General features: G+C 40.1%; 2 protein-coding genes across 6 annotated transcripts; one reads left to right on the top strand and one right to left on the bottom strand.

The window, feature by feature from the left end:
* Nucleotides 1–229: 229 nt before the first annotated feature.
* Nucleotides 230–2,656, bottom strand: dgcr6 (DiGeorge syndrome critical region gene 6). Of its 2 annotated transcripts, none has more exons than XM_044197635.1 (5): nt 2,429–2,656; nt 2,116–2,276; nt 1,763–1,863; nt 1,524–1,664; nt 230–1,360 (listed from the first exon to the last, which is right to left on the bottom strand). In XM_044197635.1, the coding sequence occupies exons 1-5, from the start codon at nt 2,530–2,532 to the stop codon at nt 1,283–1,285; spliced, it is 585 nt and encodes a 194-aa protein (XP_044053570.1). In that variant the 5' UTR covers nt 2,533–2,656; the 3' UTR covers nt 230–1,282. The 2 variants fall into 2 exon arrangements, with proteins under 2 accessions (XP_044053570.1, XP_044053571.1); XM_044197636.1 differs by having other exon boundaries at nt 1,563–1,664.
* A 119-nt stretch (nt 2,657–2,775) lies between these two features.
* Nucleotides 2,776–20,302, top strand: LOC122876837 (rasGAP-activating-like protein 1). 4 transcript variants are annotated; one of them, XM_044197623.1, is made up of 22 exons: nt 2,776–2,917; nt 3,070–3,429; nt 3,752–3,808; nt 5,436–5,549; nt 5,933–5,994; nt 7,447–7,576; nt 8,124–8,205; nt 8,421–8,561; nt 8,734–8,825; nt 9,703–9,820; nt 10,045–10,198; nt 12,086–12,150; nt 12,434–12,546; nt 13,190–13,382; nt 13,551–13,688; nt 14,679–14,823; nt 15,483–15,655; nt 16,605–16,742; nt 17,157–17,292; nt 17,948–18,068; nt 18,296–18,372; nt 18,514–20,302. In XM_044197623.1, exons 2-22 carry the CDS (start codon nt 3,365–3,367, stop codon nt 18,660–18,662), a joined length of 2,463 nt encoding a protein of 820 aa, XP_044053558.1. In that variant the 5' UTR covers nt 2,776–2,917; nt 3,070–3,364; the 3' UTR covers nt 18,663–20,302. The 4 variants fall into 4 exon arrangements, with proteins under 4 accessions (XP_044053558.1, XP_044053557.1, XP_044053556.1 ...); XM_044197622.1 differs by having other exon boundaries at nt 16,605–16,766; nt 17,954–18,068; XM_044197621.1 differs by having other exon boundaries at nt 16,605–16,766.
* Nucleotides 20,303–20,557: the final 255 nt, after the last annotated feature.

Raw genomic sequence — 20,557 nt, 5'->3', positions numbered from 1 at the left:
TGTAGTGCTATTTTTCCATCTAGATTGTTTAGAGACATCTGCATTTTTTTTTTTTTAATATAATGGGACTATATGGCCCTCGGCTTGTGGTGCTCAAAGCGCCAAAAAATACATTTGAAAAACTCCACAGCAATGTCTCTTTCCAGAAATCATGACCCGGTTACTCAAGATAATCCACAGATTTGTTGTGAGCAGTTTCATGTAGGAATTATTTTCTTTCTACCAATAGTTCATTGTTGCTTATTTGTTTATTTATGTGGGACAGTAAACACTAACCAACACTGACAGTTTAAAAATATCAACGTAAATGTGAAGGGGTTGGCTCAACACTTAATCTTCACACCGAATACCAACAAAACTAAAACAAACTGAACAGATAAAAAAACATTATACACAAAAGTAGTAGTAGTAGCATAGTAGCAAAACTATGACAAAAAAAGTGTAGGAAATGTATCACAATACTGTTCCCAATAAATAAACAGTGAGTTCCAAACAGAGCCTGAACTGAACTGACACACCTCACACCTTGTTTTGATTTTACTTATTTTAAATCAACATCCTGAGGCCAGTTGCAGCTGGTCCATTTTTCAAGTGCCCATAGGCTGATTTAAATAAAGAGCAGGTTTCCGCACAACCTTTAAAAACAACTTTCACCATTGCAGAAGGAATATATGGAAAGTTACAGATTTTAGCTTTAATTTTGATGTCAGTACATTATTGCTGCTCAGAGTTGGGTCTCTGTACACACACACACACACACACACACACACACACACACAGCAATAAAATATTCCTTTTCCCCTAAAATGGTGTCGATTTCTCCAAAGGCATCAGGAGGCCCTTATGGAGAGACCATCTCACTGCAGGAAGGTCACAACATTAATCCCAGTTACAGCCATCTCTGTGACTTTAAGCAACATATTGACTTTTTACAGTTTCATTTCTGGCAGAGCCTGCACTCTAAATACTCTACTACTGCTTAAATATGCATATAATGTATCTTTAAAGGATTTGCCACGCAACCAGCTACTGCTCTCTTCCAGGACTGGAAACGGCTTACTTGTACACTCGAGAACCAGCGTTCTCCTGCAGGTTTTGATGGTGAATATTTCATTAACAACAATAAGTGATAAACATTTCCTGAGCATGTTGTTAAAGAGAACAATGCCACACGCTGACCGGCACATGTTGAATCTCACAGATTACTGGAATGCGAGCATACGCAGTCTGTGGCCATTGCATGATTTTTTTTTTCCTCAGTTGGCACAAGTCAGCCTCTTTCTCAAAGGATTCCAGATTGGGACTCCTTCTGTTGAAGCTTGAGGATCAATTCAAGTAGGTTCATCTGCATTGTCAGCTCCTGAAATAACACACACCAGCAGAAGAGCAATTTGTTAGGACATACATCGCCATCTGCTGGACATTTGTCTCCACAACAAAGTGCATGTTTTTAATGCTACCCTACCATTTGAGGTGTTAGTGTGCATTTTAACTACAGTGAGTAGACAGGTGTAGATGTTAACCTGAGGATTAGTAGTGATATAAAACCCAGGGACTCCTGCCTTCTCCAGGGTGTTTTGCTGGTCTATCACTTTTTGATCCATTTCCGCTACAATCTTCTTATCCATCATTCTTTGCTCCTCTCGCACACGAATTTCCAGAGCCTGATAACAAAACACACAACTATTAGAAAATCTAAAAGCATATGGGAATAACCATAACCATTTTGGTAATCAGAGGTATTGGGATTTCAATGCCTTACCTCCAGTTCCGCTTGTTGGTTTGATTTGAGAAGGGCAAGGTTGTGAGACTTGCATGACTGCAGCGCGTCTTTGTGCTTCCGTACAATATCTTGTTTAAGAGCTACACACAAAAGGAATAACCAGTCAAGCATCACACTGACATTTGCAATTACAACTACAACCTCACACCGAGGGCCTGTTCCAAGAATCAGGCTTGGTACCTAATATAGTTCTTGATTTGAGGGCATTCCTGGTTTTACTCAGCAATTATCCAGGTATGTTAACAGGCATGGGCTTGCTCCTTGGAACAGGCCCCATTTCTTATTTTCTCATGTTTGTTTCCCCCATGTTTTCTTTTAAGCTGAGCACCAACCTTGGTGTTCACCGTGCAGCTTTTGCCTCTGGTTGTACAGATTTTTCTCTGTCAGATGCTGAATATCCAGGAGCCCCTGCACAATCTCATAGACCGTCCCATCTATCAGTGCTAGAGCCAGGTCACTCAGCGTGTTGTATGACAGGCGCTGCTGGAAGGAGCTAGCCATGGACAAAACAAAACAAAAAACAAACATTAATCATCAAGATGCAGTTATAAATTGCCCATACTGCCAAAACCGAGACATTTACTGGTATAACCTATTCGCTGAATTCTGAGAAGAAAGTCTTCCCTGAAGGCAAGGTAACATTACCTTGGTAAATCTTTTACTAAGGTTTGCAGTTCGGATAACAAATAGTAATGTCTTTCTTGTTGTTTTGTAGAATCACCGCCAATGACTCCGGGATAACCATCCATCTCCTTAGCTGGAAATATGAACACAGCAAGAGGACGCAGGGCAACACATTCAGCTAGCTAAAAGTACCCGGTGGGGCAAATTTAACTATTTTATAGTTACTAGTTCTCAGAAACAAGATAACTAAATTATCTATGGGAGACTAGCCTGCATCTACTAATAGTTAACAACACGCAGTTAAAGTTTCTAAACCAATTTGACAGGAAGAAAGTAGTTGTTTTGTTTTTTGTTCCGTTGTTTATTAGCTTCCATTCACTCCGAAGAGGACCCCGAGTTGCTGGCTGTTTAGATGCCTGTCTGTAATGGCGCTTGCAGTAGCTCAATATGTTCGCCAGGTGGCGCTTTGTATCAAAGAAGAGACGCTCAAGAGGACCAGATACTTACCAGGTATGACCATACACGGGTATTACAAATTAATACGGCATCGTATCTAAAAAAAGGCAATAACGTCAATTACAAACAGATTGTGAACGATGTTAGATCTGAAAAGAAATGATCTCTAGTGCTGTTGTGAATGATGTTTATCATGTTTATTTCAGAATGGACATATCTGATGGTTCATACATGTGTCCTGTTTAAAAGAAGAGCTAGTGTAAGACTGACAACGCCAAAACCCAGTTCAGCTGCCCACGCTGTGGCTCACAGTGTTTCACCTGCTGGACTGACTGGGCTGCATGCGCGCCTGTGTCGCGCGCTACTGGTGGGCTGCGCGCCGTCACGCGCCGAAGGTGCCATGACATGAAGAAAACTCACTTGCGGAGGGGAAGAGCACTATTTATAAGAGCGCGTATGGGAACATAGGAGGAATTGGATTAATATCTCCCTCGACTAAAAATGGCCAAAAACACATCTCTTTATTTTAGAATTGTCGAGGGTAGGAACCTCCCGGCCAAAGACGTGTAAGTAATTTCTGAATGACATTTGCTTCTGTGCTCAAGTCTTAGCTCATAGAATATATACTGCCTCAACATTGTTTAATAGCTACTTATCAGGTTAGTAAAACAAGAAAAAAAGTTAGGCTACATTTTTAAACGCCAATTCCTGGTGTGTTGTCTCCTGTAAATTTGTTGAAGGAATTTGAGGTGAGATAGTCAGGTCTATCTACTCAAATTGACCTCAGCATGAGTAAAGACAACGGCAAATTAAATTAAGCTTACCACCAAGCAGATTGACTATGTTAATATGTCTCGTGCTGTCATATCTTTTTCTTGTCATCTTAAGCTCCGGAACCAGTGATCCATACTGCATTGTAAAAGTTGACAATGAGGTTGTGGCCAGGTGAGTTGTCTCTTATTATTATTATTATTATGTGCATGACAAGGATCTTGTTTTTATGTAGAGCTACAGCCGGAGAGTGTCTATCGCCTATTGTCTAAGTGCTCAGATTTGAATATCCTTCATCACAGTTGAGATGTTTGCATTACGTTAGTTTCTGGCTGTGCTCCCGCTACTCTGCACATGTAAACCAGGGTGGAGTGTGTATGATCAGGTTGGTGGTGCCCACAGTGTGTCCTCTCCAACACAGAGAACCTGATACTGGTCTGGCCTTTAAAACACCCAGCAGGTAACCATGGAGAGGGTGCATCAATTATTGCAGGGGGCTCCTGGTGTAAGCAAGGACAATGCTGGGAGCAGAATACACTAGTTCAGAGGTGTTTTGAGGCACAGATGATTTCATCCTCCAGAGTATTCAAATGAAAGAAGGTTATTTTCAATAGCAGCTAAACAGCACAGAAAATTATTTCCAAGTGGTGCTATTTGACAGCAATCCAGATTTCTTTAGAAAAACTGTTTGTTGTGGGCTTTAACAAGAACACGGGGTGAGTTCAGTGGCTATTGTTCCATCTGCCATCACGAGAGAAAACAGCGCAATGATTCACTGTAGACACTCACACTAATTATCTTGTACTTGTAGTGTTACTGGCCAACTGACTCCTAGAGTGAGATGTTCATGGATGATGTGGCTGGTGGATTGTGGTGGGAAATAATGGGTACAGTACACTCTTAGAAACAGAAGGGTTTATTATAACGATACAGGGTTCTAAAATTATCCCTAGGGTTAGGGTATTCTTTGATCTTTTTTATCCCATTGACAATATAATATATGATTGGTATTGATACCAAAAATGTACTTTTTTTCGATACCTTTCTTTTACGGAATATTTTTCTATAAAAACCCTTTTTTAAAATTTAGATGTTTTCTAAACACATCAGCTGTACAAGAACTTACATAAATAAAACATTCTAAAATTGGCAAAATAAGGATTTAAATCAGGAACTGCTGATCAAAGAATTAGTATACAAGACTATGAATCTGACCAGGCATCCAGTGCCAACCTTCAGTACTTGACATTTTTCGATACTATGTGTTATGGACGGCTTTAACAGAACCCTTATAAAATGATGTATCCAGAAAGCTTACTGAATCCTACCTGGAGCCTGCTCAGTGATTTCTAACCTTTTTACCACATGATCCCTTAAAATGAAGCAATGCCTGTTTGCGACGTTGAGTGTTGTGAGCAGATCCACCAAAGAGGGATTGTTTCATTGAAATAATTTTAAGAGCCCAAACAAGTAAAACTATCTGGTACAAAAAAGCAAAATTTAGATAAAAGTAAAAAAACAAACAAAAAAACAATTGTGTAGCAGACATATGTTTTAACTTATTTCCTATCCCTTGGAGGGATCCCAAACCCTAGTATTTTTTGCATACTTGAAAAGCTTGCAATCTGTCCACCCTCAGGTGCACTTACAAAGTGGGTAAGTGAGGGCTTATACTGCTGCCACATTTACAGTGATTTCTGACTCTTGCCATTACTCTACTGGTTTCTATTGTTGCATATATTCATGTGATATGTTTCTGTGTAAGGTCTGGTTAGCAAGCATGTTAAACCTCTCTTTCCAGGACTGCTACAGTGTGGAAGAACCTTAATCCTTTCTGGGGTGAAGAGTACACGCTGCACCTACCGATGGGGTTTCATTCACTATCCTTTCAAGTCATGGACGAGGACACGATTGGGTAACACTGTCATCCAAACCTGTCTCAAAATGATTCCATATTCGACCATTAATCTTGACTGACTTGCAGTTGATTTATAGTCCTCTAAGCGATGAGTGTTTGCTTAACTTGGCTCATAAATTGATATATTTGGGTTAAAACCTCATGTACAGTTTAAATGTTTTGGGAAAAGAAACCCCAAGCTTTGAATAAACAAACATCATCAGGCAGATGGTCGCCCAGATTGAGTGATTAAAGGTTGTTTTTTTCTCCTCTTCTCGTGACCACAAGTAATCTAATCAGTCTTTAAATTCACCTCATTTAACTTTAGCAGGATCAAACCACTTATAGTATTTTCAGTAGCTTCTATCTGATAATCTTCTTCTTTTATCTTTTTTCTACAGTCACGATGATGTTATTGGAAAGATAACTCTGAGCAAAGATGCCATTGGATCTCAAGCTAAAGGTACGACTGAACAAATCTGCATCAGTCTGTAACAGGACCAAAGCTCAGAGGTTAAACATACTTGGCTTCCCATGAGCAAGTCAAAGGTCTGAGTGGTTGAGGAGACGTGCCTTTTTTAGACAGAGACTCTGGGAAGGTTTCTTAGAGTTCTCTCACACATTTAATTTGATTTGCTTACATTTATCAGACGCTTTTTTTGAGAGTCTCTTTTCAGTTGTGTTAATTCTAACTCACAGGCAATGAAATCAGCAGTCACAATGATAAATGCGTTATCATCAAAGCTCTCCTGGTGATTGTTTGCATAAACTCTGGGTGCTTTTCATTGTGCATTATGAACCATTCTTTTGTGCGGAAGCCCACAGCGATGCAAAATGAGAACAACCAAAGCATTTCAAATGGCCTCAAACCATTTAATGTCTGGCTCTTTTACAGAGGCTTTCATACTCAAGAAATGAGTCACAATGTTTACCTCAGCACAGACTGATAGCACTTTCTACACTGTCTTGGCCAGGCATACGGCATTTAAAATATGGTATGTCGTGATGTTGTTGTAGTTTCATTAAATTGCTCAAAGTGTTTACCAGGGTATGTTTGCTGCATACTGATGCCTCTCCCTGGAGAGCCACCTGGCATGGCACTTGTGTGATTCATTGCTACATGGTGGTACTGAGTCAGTTAGCCCCTCACAGGAATCTTCTCACAGTCTGGCCTTTACATTGTACCCTTGCTTATGTCTGATATTTCTGAAATAATAAAACAGAGCACATTGAATTTGACATGACTGAAATGTAAAAAATCACATAATTTACATGTTGCTCACACTATCAAGGATTATATTGTAATTTTGTTTTTGACTGAGCATGCCTTCACCTTGTCTTGTACTTGCCAGAATTATAGACATTTTTGCACAAATTAGATTATCAATTAGTTCATTACTTAGACCATAAAATGTCAGAAAGTAGTAAAAAGTGCCCACCACAATTTGCTAAAGACCAAGGTGATGTCATCAAATTGCTGTTTTCCCCCATCAACACTCCAAATCCTGGAAATAAATATTCAGTTTACTGTTGAATAAGACAAAGAAAAGATGCAAATCCTGACAACTGAGACGCTGGAACTCGGGAATGTTTGGCATTTTTTTGCTTGAAAAATAAGTTTAAAAATTAATCGATTATCAAAATACTTGCAGATTATTTATCTGCCCATCAACTTATTGATTAATCGCCTGAAAGTTTCAGCTCTAATATCCTAAAAGTTTCAGCTGTAACATGACATTAGTGCTGAAATGATTAGTTGATTAATCAACTTGTCGATCGACAGAAAACAATTGAAAATAAAATATGATTTGCATCATTAGCTTTGGTGTTTTTTATCCTTTCTTAATGCTTAATGCTTTAGAAATGACAGGAGTGTCGTTTTAATGAATAATATCTCTCTGTGTGGTATGGTCAGGACTTGATAGCTGGGTGAACCTGACTAGGGTCGACCCTGATGAGGAAGTCCAGGGAGAGATCCATCTGAGTCTGGAGCTACTGAAAGATACAGAGAAGATCAACCTGCGATGTCAAGTCATTGAAGCCAGGTAATACTGCCACTGCTGTGAAAATGTGAAGAAAATGAGCTCATTTAGAGATAAAAGTCATTAGAGTAGACGGCTTGTGACCAGAAGAGAAGGTAGATGTGTAAATGTAGTTACAAGTGGTGAAACTATTATATCTTATATGTATTTTTCAGATGATTAAACTGGTAATCAACAAGTCACAAGTTGAGTTTCTGTAGCTGAGACCTGGCAGTGCCATCACTGTTTCTGTGCTGAAATTTTATCACCATCACCCCGCAGGCCTCCACACTCCCCTCCTGAGTCATACTGCCACTATCACACCATTCACCGCCCCATCTGTGCATCCCAGGCTAAAGTCTCTCCCTCTCAGGCAGGGCACTAATGAGCATGTCAATCAGGGCTTGACACTGTGTTACTCAGACATGCTCGGATGAATGTGAATTAAGTTTGAAAGAATAAGGTCAAGTGGAAAGCAGTGGTTTTGCTGTTTTCACATGTAATAGGAGTTTGTTGAGCATTTTAGTGTATTGATCAGTTCTCTTGTCTTTTGGTCTGGTAATACCCACAGAGACTTGGCTCCAAGAGACATTTCTGGAACCTCTGATCCATTTGCAAGAGTTATTTTCAACAACCACAGTGCAGAGACCTCGGTGAGCTCTATGTGCGTGCATGTACAGTATTTATTGGTTTCAGTGGAGCCAGAAGTACATGTTGTTCCATTGTAATTGATGGTTGTTTGACAGTCTCATTGTCTGTCATTTTGTTTCGTATTACTGTACACATGAGAGAGCTGAGATGACGAGAAGTGTAGTGAAGAGAGATCTGGTTTTAGGATTTCCTAACACCCAACCCTGCTGGGTTTTAGATTATCAAGAAGACCCGTTTCCCTCACTGGGGAGAGACCCTGGAGCTGGAGTTGGATCCAGAGGAGCTGAGTGAGGAGGGAACTGTCACTGTGGAGGTCTGGGACTGGGACATGGTGGGCAAGAATGACTTTCTGGGAAAGGTGAGGATGCCATGATTATAATAAAATTGCATATTGCATAGATTTAATGTTCTGATCACTACAAAATAGGCTTCACCCAGAAATACAGTACAGCAATTCCCATCGTAAAATTCCTCAATAAGTTATTTTTCCTGTCTGATATTGTATCCTTGTTTGTTCTTTCTTTCCACAGGTGGAAATCCCTTTTGCTTGTTTGCACAAGACACCTCTGTTAGAGGGCTGGTTTCGTTTGCTGCCCTTGGGAAACAACGAGGTTGACGCTGGGTGAGGATTATGGGTGTGCTTGTTTTTACAATGTGGTGAGTTTGTGTGTTTGTATAATGGAGACAAGCATTTTTGCATTTCAGCATTCAGTGTTTTAAAATGCACTCAAGGAAAGTATTTGTTCCCCTCCGTGCTTCCTTTCATGCATTTAAATGAACATTCACAGGTGTATAGCCAGGTTTCTGACAGCATCTGTTACTTGAGATAAATTTAGAATAAAGCAAGCTGAGTGACCCGCTTAAGTATAGTGTCAAAGGAAAGTGAATCTCACAGTGAAAGGGGTTTTTACTGAGGGGAGCAGACTGCTGATTAGAAGCTGGTTAGAGACCTACTTTCACCACAATAAAAAAAGAAAAGTAATGTCATTGCAAAAATCTGTAAGGACTCCATAACACTGTTTTTAGTAACGTTATTCCCGCGTTGGTAAGTCTGGCATAATATTACTATTTACTATTGTTTTGATATTATCAGTATAAGAATATAGACATTTTGTAAGATAATTTAAAAAAGGAATTACTATACTAAAACAGTCAAATTTTCTTTCCCGTTTGCTAACAAATTTCTGTGGATTTCACACATTTCCTGCATACAAAGTCCTACACAAAAACAGTGCAAATGATATTGCAATTTTTAAACAAAGCCACAGAAAATCAAGTGTCTTTGGTTGCCCTCACTTACAGAAAAACAAAGTAATCCAGGAGCTTATGTTTGTTTAAAAAAATTCAACTTTTCCACATAAATGTTCAGGTTGCTGTCATAGACACTTTTTTCCTTCTTTTCCATGACATTTTTAATGGGGGCTTACCTCACTATAATATCAAGGTGTGTAGAAAATCTCCTCTTTTTTAGATTCTGTGGTATTTTCCTCTGTTGGCAGTGGCAAGCTGGGAGCGCTGCGTCTGAAGGTGCGTTTGGTGGAGGATCGGATCTTGCCGTCTGTGTACTATCAGCCCCTCATTCACCTTCTGGTGGAGTCAGTCATCTCCCCTACAGAGGTCAGCATCACAACTTGTCTTCACTACTGATATTCATTTGCTCACCTGTATAATAATTGATGTTCCATCACGTCAAGTGAATGCTTTTCTCTCTGCAGTGTTTTCCCTCGACCCAATCCACAGTTATCTAAACTCCACCTGGTTCATTAATTGGCTTTCACATGACAGAAAAACTCTTTGCCCATGTCAGTAGCGTGTCATGACCTGAGTCCTCTTCTCACCAGGTGGAGGATAGCAGTGCTCTGACCATGCTGGAGGAGGTGACCACGGTTGAGAGCCGGCAGGATGTGGCAATGACCCTGGTGAAGATCTACCTGGGCCAGGGACTGGTGGTGCCATTCCTGGATTACCTTAACACCCGGGAGGTCAACCACACCAGTAAGATTAATGGAACAACACCAGAACTATTTCAAATGTTAGATCATTGTCAGTCAGAGCCATTAGTAAGTGTAACTTATTTAATTTATTATGCATTCTTGTCAGATAGAGAGGTATTATTTAAATTTGTGCACCATTAACGCCTACATGTATTAGCTCAAAACATTTTACATGTAACAACTGTGATTACATAATGCGCAAGACTAAGTTTATCTCTAGTAGTCAGTATTTATATTTGTCAGAGTTTGGGACATGCCAGTTTGCTGTTATTGCTCCACTCTTCAGAGACCTTCTGAGGGCTGCTTCTATTTAACTCTGAATTGACATGAAGGTCTCTGAACACCGCATTCATGGTCTGTGTGTGGGCAGTTCAAGTCTACCAGCACTATATTTACTGCCCCGATGCCAATTATTTACTCACCCAACAGTCTTTTCATGGCTTCTCTGTGGTCTGTATTAGTCATGTTTTTGCCTCCGCACCACATCCCCATTGCTAATTCACACAGACTTGTGCTCTGGTCTTTGGGCTCTGTTGGTGTAGTTTGAGATAATAAGCCTAGTGCCTAAGTTTCCATAGCAACTCCACAGGATCCAAACGGTAACTGCTTGATCAGGAATAGATGGCATGAGCAGCCAGACAATAAAGTTGGGCACAGGGGTAAAGAAAAGGAAAATGAACTGTACTCCCTGTACCGGGCTGCAATGAAAACCCAGCATTTCCCCATATGTCCTGCTCTTTAAAACCAAAACATTTTCCCTGGCAACCCAGTCCTGTCACCATGGATATTTTAGTATATCCACCTTGAAGGATTTAAGTGATGTTGCAGCAAGGTCAGTTTGCCCTCAGTTGAGACACTGAGCTCTGTGTTTCTAAAGCAGATCAATTCTTGGCTGATAAACATACATCAAACGGAATAGAAAGCATGCAGATACAAAAGCCTGAACTGAGGGCAGAAACAAACAAAGGATCCACACACTGCATTAATAGCTTTCAATTAATTTAATGAAGCAATGTTTCAATCTCAGAGATTTTCATCAAGCATGATTATGTGCCTGATGAGGGTCTCCGTGAAAGCTTAAAGGCTCCTTCATTACATTCACTGGGAGCTATTAATACAGTGGTGGGATCCTTTGTCTTTTTCTACATCAAACTCAGTGTCTTTTTTAGGCATTTTTGGGCATTGTATGCCTTTATTAGACAGACAACAGTAGAGAGATGACAGGAAATGAGGGGCGAGAGAGATGGAGAACGACATGCAACAAAGGTCCCTAGCCAGATGCAAACCAGGGATGTTGTGGTTCCTGGTCAGCGCCAGGGTTGTTTTTTAATTATTTTTATTAAAACTATGTGGAGAAAGCTGACTGAAAGTACTGAGTCAAGTAAAAATGTGACATGTGATAGATGCTGCATTAGAAGAGTAGATAACAGACACTTTCCTTGTTCCATATCCACGTTTCTCTAAAATCTAAGCTGCTGCATCCCTGTTATATATATATATACAGTATATATATATATATGTGTGTGTATATATATATATATGTGTGTATATATATATATATATATATATATAGTATATATATATATATATATATGTATATATATATATATATATGTGTATATATATATATATGTGTATATATATATATATATATATATATATATATATATATATATATATATATATGTGTATGTGTATATATATATATATATATATGTGTATATATATATGTATATGTATATATGTATGTGTATATATATATATATATATATATATATATATATATATATGTATGTATATATACTGTATTATATGATGTATTTTATGTTAAATTACGTTATTATTTACAATAAACCTTATCAATTTCTTTTATGCTTTGCTCTCATAGCTGATCCAAACACTTTATTTCGGTCCAATTCACTTTCCTCCAAGGCCATGGAACAGTTCATGAAGGTGCGTTGACATATCTGTTTTCTATCTGTAATTGATGTTTCTGTCTATTCTGCGAGTGAAAGCATGATTTGACTGTTAATTATTTCTAACCTTTTGGTCAGTCTTTGTTATATTCTCCCTGAACATTCTCTATCTCTATTAAATGTACACTGAGTCTTGTGGTCCCCTGCTGCATCATACTGTACCTTGTTTATTCTTTGTACTATGCAGATTTACACATTTAAAAAATAATCCCTGTAGCTAAATGAAATATCTTCAACATATGGTATTGTTTTGCTGCCAGGCTGTTGGCATGCTGTATCTGCATGAAGTTCTGAAGCCCATGATCAACCGCATCTTTGATGAGAAGAAGTATATTGAGCTGGACCCATGTAAGATCGACCTGAACCGCACAAGGTAAACATATCCTGCTGGATCTCACAAAATCATGATCATATTCTGACCTAAACATAGTCCAGATCTGTTTCACAGGTGCTTGTCTTAAACCACAAATGGTGATTTGGGGTTCATGTGTGTAGTTCACCATCTATGCGTTAGAATGGTCAAATGGAAAAGCTGCCACAGGAGACTTCCTTTACAATTCACCCCTGAGAGGAAGACGTCAATGTGAGAAAATGAAAAAAAGGGGGAAGACTGTTGCTTGGCAACTGCTATGAGCCCCCTGAGATGTCTATCTCTGACATGGAGGGAGGTCCAGGATCTAACACGCTCTATGTCTGCAGTAGATCTGCCTGCCAGTACCTTGTTTGTTGTCTCCACTGTCTTTATATCTCTCTGGACATCTTCAATTCAGCACTCAGTATCAGTGTTCATCTGTCCAATCTCTGAAACAGCATGCTCTCACATGTAATGACGGAATCAGGAACAGAGAGGTTATCAGTTATATTATAAGGGGCATTGTAAGTTTGAGTATATGGCTTAATTGAGTATGGTCTTTACATGATTCAGCCAAATCTATATACAGAATGGCTGCTATTTTGTCTTTAGGTTTCTGACACAGGGATTCAGTCATTTACGCTATCTTTCTTTCTCTCCGAAGACGAATTTCATTTAAAGGTGCAGTGTCAGAGGCAGAGGTGCGGGACAGCAGTGTGGAGATGCTGCAGAGCTACTTAACAAGCATCATTGAATCAATCGTGGGCTCAGTCGATCAGTGTCCTCCTGTCATGAGAGTGGCCTTCAAACAGCTACACAAGAGAGTAGAGGAGCAATTTGCTGAACCTGAGAATGAGGTCAGTCTGGAGCAAAACACACAGACTAAAAACAGCCGGGAACACCTTTCCAATGCAGGGCTGTAGGGCTTGAGATTTAATCACTTTACATTACCATTACATGTTATATATTCAGCTACAGGCCTTGGGTTTATTAACTTTCCTGTCCCAATGACTTCATTTTTGCAGGATGTGAAGTATCTGGCCATCAGTGGATTCTTTTTCCTGCGTTTTTTTGCTCCTGCAATCCTCACACCTAAACTGTTCCAGCTGAGGGATCAACACGCTGATACACGCACAAGCAGAACACTGCTGCTACTGGCCAAGGTACGATTCACAACACAGACATACATACGGACACTGCTATGAATAATTTATTCATGTCCAGACATCACACTTAGAAAAAATAAACAGCAAAGAGGTGGATGCACTGGATGCAATGCTACATGCTGTCTGCCAACAGTGAGGAATTTTAATTTGCAAGCATAAAACAAATAAATATGAAGCGGGAATACAACATACAATGTTTATACTTTGTGTGCAGGTAGCAGTGCTTTCGTATGCAATGATGGCCAACAACAGCAGATACAGCACTGAGCCGTTCCTTGCTTTTTCACATTGTTTGGTAATTACATAATGCTGTTAAGTCACCATATACATATATACACTACACCAAGTATGCAGTGGTTTTCAGTGCCATTGTTTGGCCATAAAACTTTGATTAATACCGTCTCACATTATGCCCCACTCCAACATCCTGTTTCAAGTGGAAATTGATCAAATTACAAAAGACTCCATCGAAAGACCATTTCCTTGTGACTGGCAAGAAAGGCATCTAGTGGGTTATAACTGAGAGCTCATCGTGCTTTTAAATAGAAGTGACCCCCAACTGGCACTAAAATGAACACCCTCGATATCATTTAAAATAGGGGTGTCACTGTCACATATTAGAAGAAAAGTGAAACCTTGTTGCTCTCCCACGTGTGGCTTCTGTGGTTGCTGTCCATGGTGCTGAAGCACTGTTGCCATGGGTCCTCTACAGAAAAAGGGAACAGGCTATTTTTACCTCTGTGTGTGCTGCGACCAGACTGCGGTTCAAAGCCGAGCATCAGAGAGGGGTGTAGAGAGGGACTTCCTCCTCGCCCTAGCCAGGTGTGGGCCGGACAAAGGGCCTCACAGCATGCATGGCCTCAGGGACCCTTTTGATCTTCGACTTTGAGATATGCAGTCACTCACACTGAGTTCTGTCAGTTACTGGAGAATTGATGTACTTGAAATGTGAGTGTTGAGTGGACATTGTGTCTTTATGATCGCCAGGCGTTGCAAAGTGTCGGGAACTTGGGCCTTCAGCTGGGTCACGGAAAGGAGCAGTGGATGGCGCCTCTTCATCCCATCATCCTACGCAGTGTGGCCTCTGTCAAAGACTTCCTGGACAAGCTGATCGACATAGATCATGACATCGGTAAGTCTGAAAATAGTGAACGCACCGCTAAACTTAATCAGAAGGAAAGGAGGTCATGCTGTTGAGCTGATCAGCCACAGGCCAGCTGCTAGTGTAGCAGCTCCAAGCTGATATCAGGATTAAGCGAAACAATACTGTAGCTAAGTGGTGAAATATTCATAACTAGCTGGAAGCCTAGAAAAGAGATGACATGGTTAACGAGCTGGCGGGGAGCTGGAGTGAGAAGCTGCAGGCGCTTGTACACGCCACACTGGTTACCCAACATATCTTGGCTGCTTTCTTACTGTCATGTGTCAGTGAGGCTGTTGTGACACACCTTCCCTCTCTGATGTATCATGTTTCAGCCTCCATCTGCACATCACACCCACTCTTTTCTCTTAAAGGCCAGTTTGACATTTGATGCTCTTCAGGTGGATTTGTTAGACAGACGTGGACGCTTGTTATGCCTCTTTGAAGCTGTCCTTCATGTGGTGATGAAGGAGGCTGAGGTGCCATCAATGAAGACTTGCACTGTAGTTTAACAATTAAACACACACTCGCTGTTTGTTTATTGTTCCAGCACCACTTTGTGTCTATATGAATGAACATGCCATTACATGCGCATTGCAAAGTGTTTCTCTACATTCTCTGATTAAAACTCTGTCAACTTCATCCTGCAGTGTCCGAGGTGCCACAGAGGGCTATATTCATGCCGTCAGTCACAGTTAAAGAGGGGTACCTCCACAAACACAAGGCAGAGGGACCCCAGCTGCTATCCCGCTTTGCCTTTAAGAAACGCTACTTCTGGTTGACTAGTGAGACGCTGTCCTACGCCAAGACCCCTGATTGGCAGGTTGGTACTGAACCACTAGGCTAAAGTTTTATATTACACCAACAAATGCTATTGTTTATCTACATTACTACATTATATTTACTAAATCTGTCTTCTATTGTGACCTCTGGATCAAAAAAGAAATAATGTCAGCTAGATATCTGCATATTCATTCTCTTTGTCTTATATACAAGCCAAAAGTAGATGAGTGAACATTGAATCAAAGTCATGTGAAAGTGACTCCTCCATTATTAGACGCTGATATGCCTTCTGATGATGAATTAGCCACTGTGTCTACCCTTTGAATGATGTTTATCAACTTGGCTCATAAAAAGAGGAAACATTTTAGGCGTCTCCTGCTCGCTTTATTGTATTTGTGTTGATCTCCTTGTGAGAACATGAGTAGTGTTATTACCATGTGGTGCCTAACCTTGTGATAATGATCTCCTCTCATTCACCAGCAACTGAGAGAGAGAGAGAGAGAGAGAGAGAGAGAGATGGAGATGGAAAGAAGAGCAGGCTCTCTCTAGTCCAGTAAAAAGCTCTCTCTTTGAGCCAGTCTCAGCTTTGTGTGACTGGAATAAAGGCGAGGGGTAATTGAAGGCTGTGGATATTCATGCTAACATTGCAAATCAGATTGCAGACAATGTCCTGGCCCCTTTCCTCCATGTTGGAGCACTCCAGTCTCACTGAAGAGAGCTCCCATTGGAAGTGGCTGATTTACACTTTAAAGTGGCCTTTGCTGCCATGCTGATCTCATCTTCACTTCCTCCTTGTCTCACACTGTTCCTCCTCACCTAATGTGTGCAAAATATTTCAGTATTAGAGACTGCTCCATTAATTTGCTCTGTGATCCAATGTCACTTTTATTTCACTTAAACCTTAGTCTAAACCGCCTCAGGCAAAAGCATGATCCATCATTACCAGCCTGTGTTAATTGGTGTTGTGGTTTGTGGCTGAATTGTTCCAGGTGCGCTCCTCAATCCCTATTCAGTGTGTGTGTGCCGTGGAGAGGGTGGATGAAAATGCCTTTCAGCAGCAGAATGTAATGCAGGTCATCACCCAGGACAACGACGGGCAGCTGCACACCATGTACATCCAGTGCAAGGTGCATTGGTACTGCCACCAGCCAGTAACCAACAAAGTTCATGACCTTTTTCAGTTTGCCACAGAAATGCTTTTTTCTTGGTTTTGGCACAGACAAAGCATTATTTCCTTCATCCATTATTTTGTTGACAGTTTGCTATTTTTTAGATTAGAGTTAAGATCAATTAGAATACTGATGACAGTTGTTTTTTTATTAGAAAAAGTTATTATTAAGTTATTTTTCATTTAACTGATATATTTCCCCCCTTGAGAACCCCTTAGCGTTCACTTCACATAAAGAAGATTTGATTTATCATTTACCTTTATCAATGAAGGCTTATTAGTTGATTACTTTTGGATAGCAAATTTTCATCTGCTTTGATTTCAATATGTCTGTAAGGGACCAGAACTCATGGTGTTCTTTTTGTCTGAACAGCACGTGAATGAGCTGAACCAGTGGCTGTCGGCGATCAGGAAAGTCAGCATCTACAATGAGCGGATGCTGCCCTCTTTCCACCCAGGGGCTCATCGCAGTGGCAAGTGGACCTGCTGCCTGCAGGTGGACCGTGCTGGTAATCCATCTTTTATTACTTTTGATGCTGCACAAACTCTGAAAATCCTTTACCGAGGATTCAGGATGGGGTGTAACTATTTAACCTATTTTTATTGCACTGATTGTGAGCATATATGAAAAATGTTGCTCAGATTTACTAATGTGTTGACTCACACCCAAGACGCCCCCAGAAGGATCATCAGGAATTAACAACATCCCAGAGCACAAGCAGTGTTGTCCATCAACATGCAGGCTTACATCTGGTTACATTATACTTTCATACTTCACTCCAACTTGAAGCTGGCATCAAAGAGCGAATGAGCTCCTGGCGATCCGTATTTAATGACTAAACCCTCAATTTGTAGCTGCCACAATTTTGTTGCTTCAGTGGAAAACGAGTTCTGAGAATCATAATGCGATTTTCTCTGACCAATTAGTCACAAGCTTGATTAAATTCCTTGTGTGGTTTTTCACAGTCCTGAACAACAGAATAATTTTATCATTGTTTATATGATGAGTTCCCTGTAGGTTAAACCCTGGGTAATGCTAACTTGTAGTACTATGAGACCTCCATCATATTGTCAAATTAGGATATTAGGATAAGGATATGTTATGTTTGCCTGTGTGAGGTCCGTATGTAGAGCACCACTGTTCAATAAAAGGCTGGTTCTCAGTTACAGGCTGCAGTAGAACCCACTCAGCTGTGACTCTGGGTGACTGGAGTGACCCACTGGATCCTGACGTAGAGACGCAGACCATATACAAGCAGCTTCTCCAGGGCAGAGACAAACTCAGGTCAGTGGAGAAAAACGGTCTGTAAACATCTTCAGCCTGGATGCAGTTAATTTACTGGACACTAGAGGTCTATGTTGCAACACAGGAGTGTACTGCTCTGCTGCTACTGCTGATGCTTCTTGACATTACAATCACATGTTTAACTGTCACTCTATGAGAAGAAGACAAAGCAGCTTCCAGAGAATAGTCAGTGATCATATGATTAATGTTTCTGACTGATGCTGCAGGAAAAAATATCTGGAGATGCCAGACGCTGATCAAACGTCCAGCAATAAAGTAAAGATCAACTCTGACATTCACCCAGGTGAGGCGGCAGCTGCTGCATCAATCAACTGTACATTTTCTGCCAAAGTGGAAGAGTTTTTATTGTTGTGTATGGCTGTATGTTATCATCATGATTATCTTTTTTTTTTTTTGGTAGCATTGTAAACTTTCTTTCTCATAGATGGCGCAGAAAGCAATGTTCAGCTAACGAAGCCAGGTCAGAGCGTTGCTGCTCGGCTGTTGGCGGTGATAGAGGATCTGGAGCAGGCTCACGCCACCTTCCAGCGCAGAGAAAAGGAGGACGCCACCAGTGTCATCCTGAATCCCTAGATTCGACATAGACTGGGATCCACTAATGCCTGGGGGGGGGGGCTGAACCAACACGGGTGAGCATCAGATATTCACTCTCTTCATTGTCAGGGAGAAAAAAGTGGCCACAGGGTGCAACCTATTCCAGCCTTTTAGCACATTTCCTGCTGTAAAGAGCAGAGGGAATTCTGCCACTTTGAATCTTTTTGTATTCTCTGAGTGCCACCGACTTCAACAACGCCGGGGATAGATTATGATACTTGATGATAAAGGGGGCCGAGGGACTTTGAAGCATGATCTGACTGATTTTTTTATGTTGATAACAAGCAATCCCTTGCATGGCCTGTATCCACTTGTTGTGAAATGTGAAAAGAAGCTTTTATATTTTGAGATACTGTACAGGACCTCGGTCACACATTTTTATGCAAAAAGCTTGTAGTGTAATCTACAGTATCTGAATGTAAGGTGTTTTGATAATGCTTTTATCAACGTTTTGTATTTTATTGAGGCAGTTTATCACCATGATCGCAATGTAGCACCAACATTAACATTATAGGTTATACTACCACGATTTTATGAAATGCTGGCGCATATGCCACAGTATAAAGTTGCCTGTACAGTGAGCAAAATGAATATTATTTTAATTGTTGCTTTGGTTCCTTTATACAAAACAATGTGCTTTTGTTTGGTGCTATGGCCAGTGAACTTAAGTGTTTGGTTCTGATGTAATTTGCATATTTAAAATGTCCTTACACTTGATGTAGCTATTCCTAGTCACAAGGGTAATATTTACCTTTTAACAATATAATTTCCATACATATAAATGATCAATCTTCAATATATAACCAAGACAATAGAAGTAACAATGATGTGAGATGTTCCCATTTGATAAGTTTACATTTTCTTGAGATTTTGGTGCCACTGCATTTGGCTCAGTGCCAAGTGTCAGGATATATTTGAGATGCCAAATTTGTTTTTAAAAATGTCACCAAAAAAAAAGTATTTATTTATTTTTTTTGAGCAATCAAGTCACGCAATTTTCTTTACGTATCTGTGAGACACACAAAAACTGTACACGGACATGTTGTAAAGCCATTTCCCGTAGAGCGAGTAGTATTCTGTGTCTTTCCCTTCAATAGAGAAGGTCAGTGAGTGTAATGGAAATCAGATGTGTGATCTCTCAGATAGCCTCAGCAGGCCACCTTGCCTCTGGAGTGGTTTAGATTATATTCTGGTACAGCTACTGTAATGTCTGTCTGTCTTTTAGAGGAAGAACCGTGGAATATTTATGTGTGGAGTAAACATTCTTCCTGCCTTAGATGTAACACTATAGTACACATGCCAGACATGACAATCAATAGGCTACCTTCATACTGAGTTTTTCCTTAAGTGTTTTGGTATTTACTGCACTCCAAAATATGTTTTAGTGATTTGCCACTTCAGATCTATCACGTAAACTTTTCAAAACTAGAGTAAACATCAGATGTTGCTTGTGAACTTGATATTTCCCGAATGAGGGCTTTTATTATGAAAACAAAAGAAAAACACTACTGCCTGTACTTTATTTTGCAAATATACCATGATGATTTGTTCAAAGTGGATTGTTACTGTGAACTAAACACAACTGTATTATTCAGTAAACTTTTATTTCAGCTTATAAATCTAATTTGTCAAATTTGTGTTTTGTTCTAGTTAACTTTGGCAGAATTACAAGCAGAAATTATTAATACTAAGTATGTAATTTTCTGTCTTATGTCCATTCCTCTCCTAGTTGGTTTTAAAGTGGAAGGTCTGACTCAGCACAGGCAATGGCATTCATTCATTCATGGTATTACAGGAAATGGCATTACTTGTCTGACAGATCCCAGAGCAGCCTCACATTATCATGGTCACCACACCACCCCTTTGTTCAAATA

This window comes from Siniperca chuatsi, linkage group LG5 (genome assembly GCF_020085105.1).
Source record: "Siniperca chuatsi isolate FFG_IHB_CAS linkage group LG5, ASM2008510v1, whole genome shotgun sequence".
In the NCBI taxonomy this organism is placed as follows: domain Eukaryota; kingdom Metazoa; phylum Chordata; class Actinopteri; order Centrarchiformes; family Sinipercidae; genus Siniperca; species Siniperca chuatsi.
The sequence above is the reverse complement of the archived record's forward strand: the minus strand, read 5'-3'. Positions and strand labels throughout refer to the sequence as shown.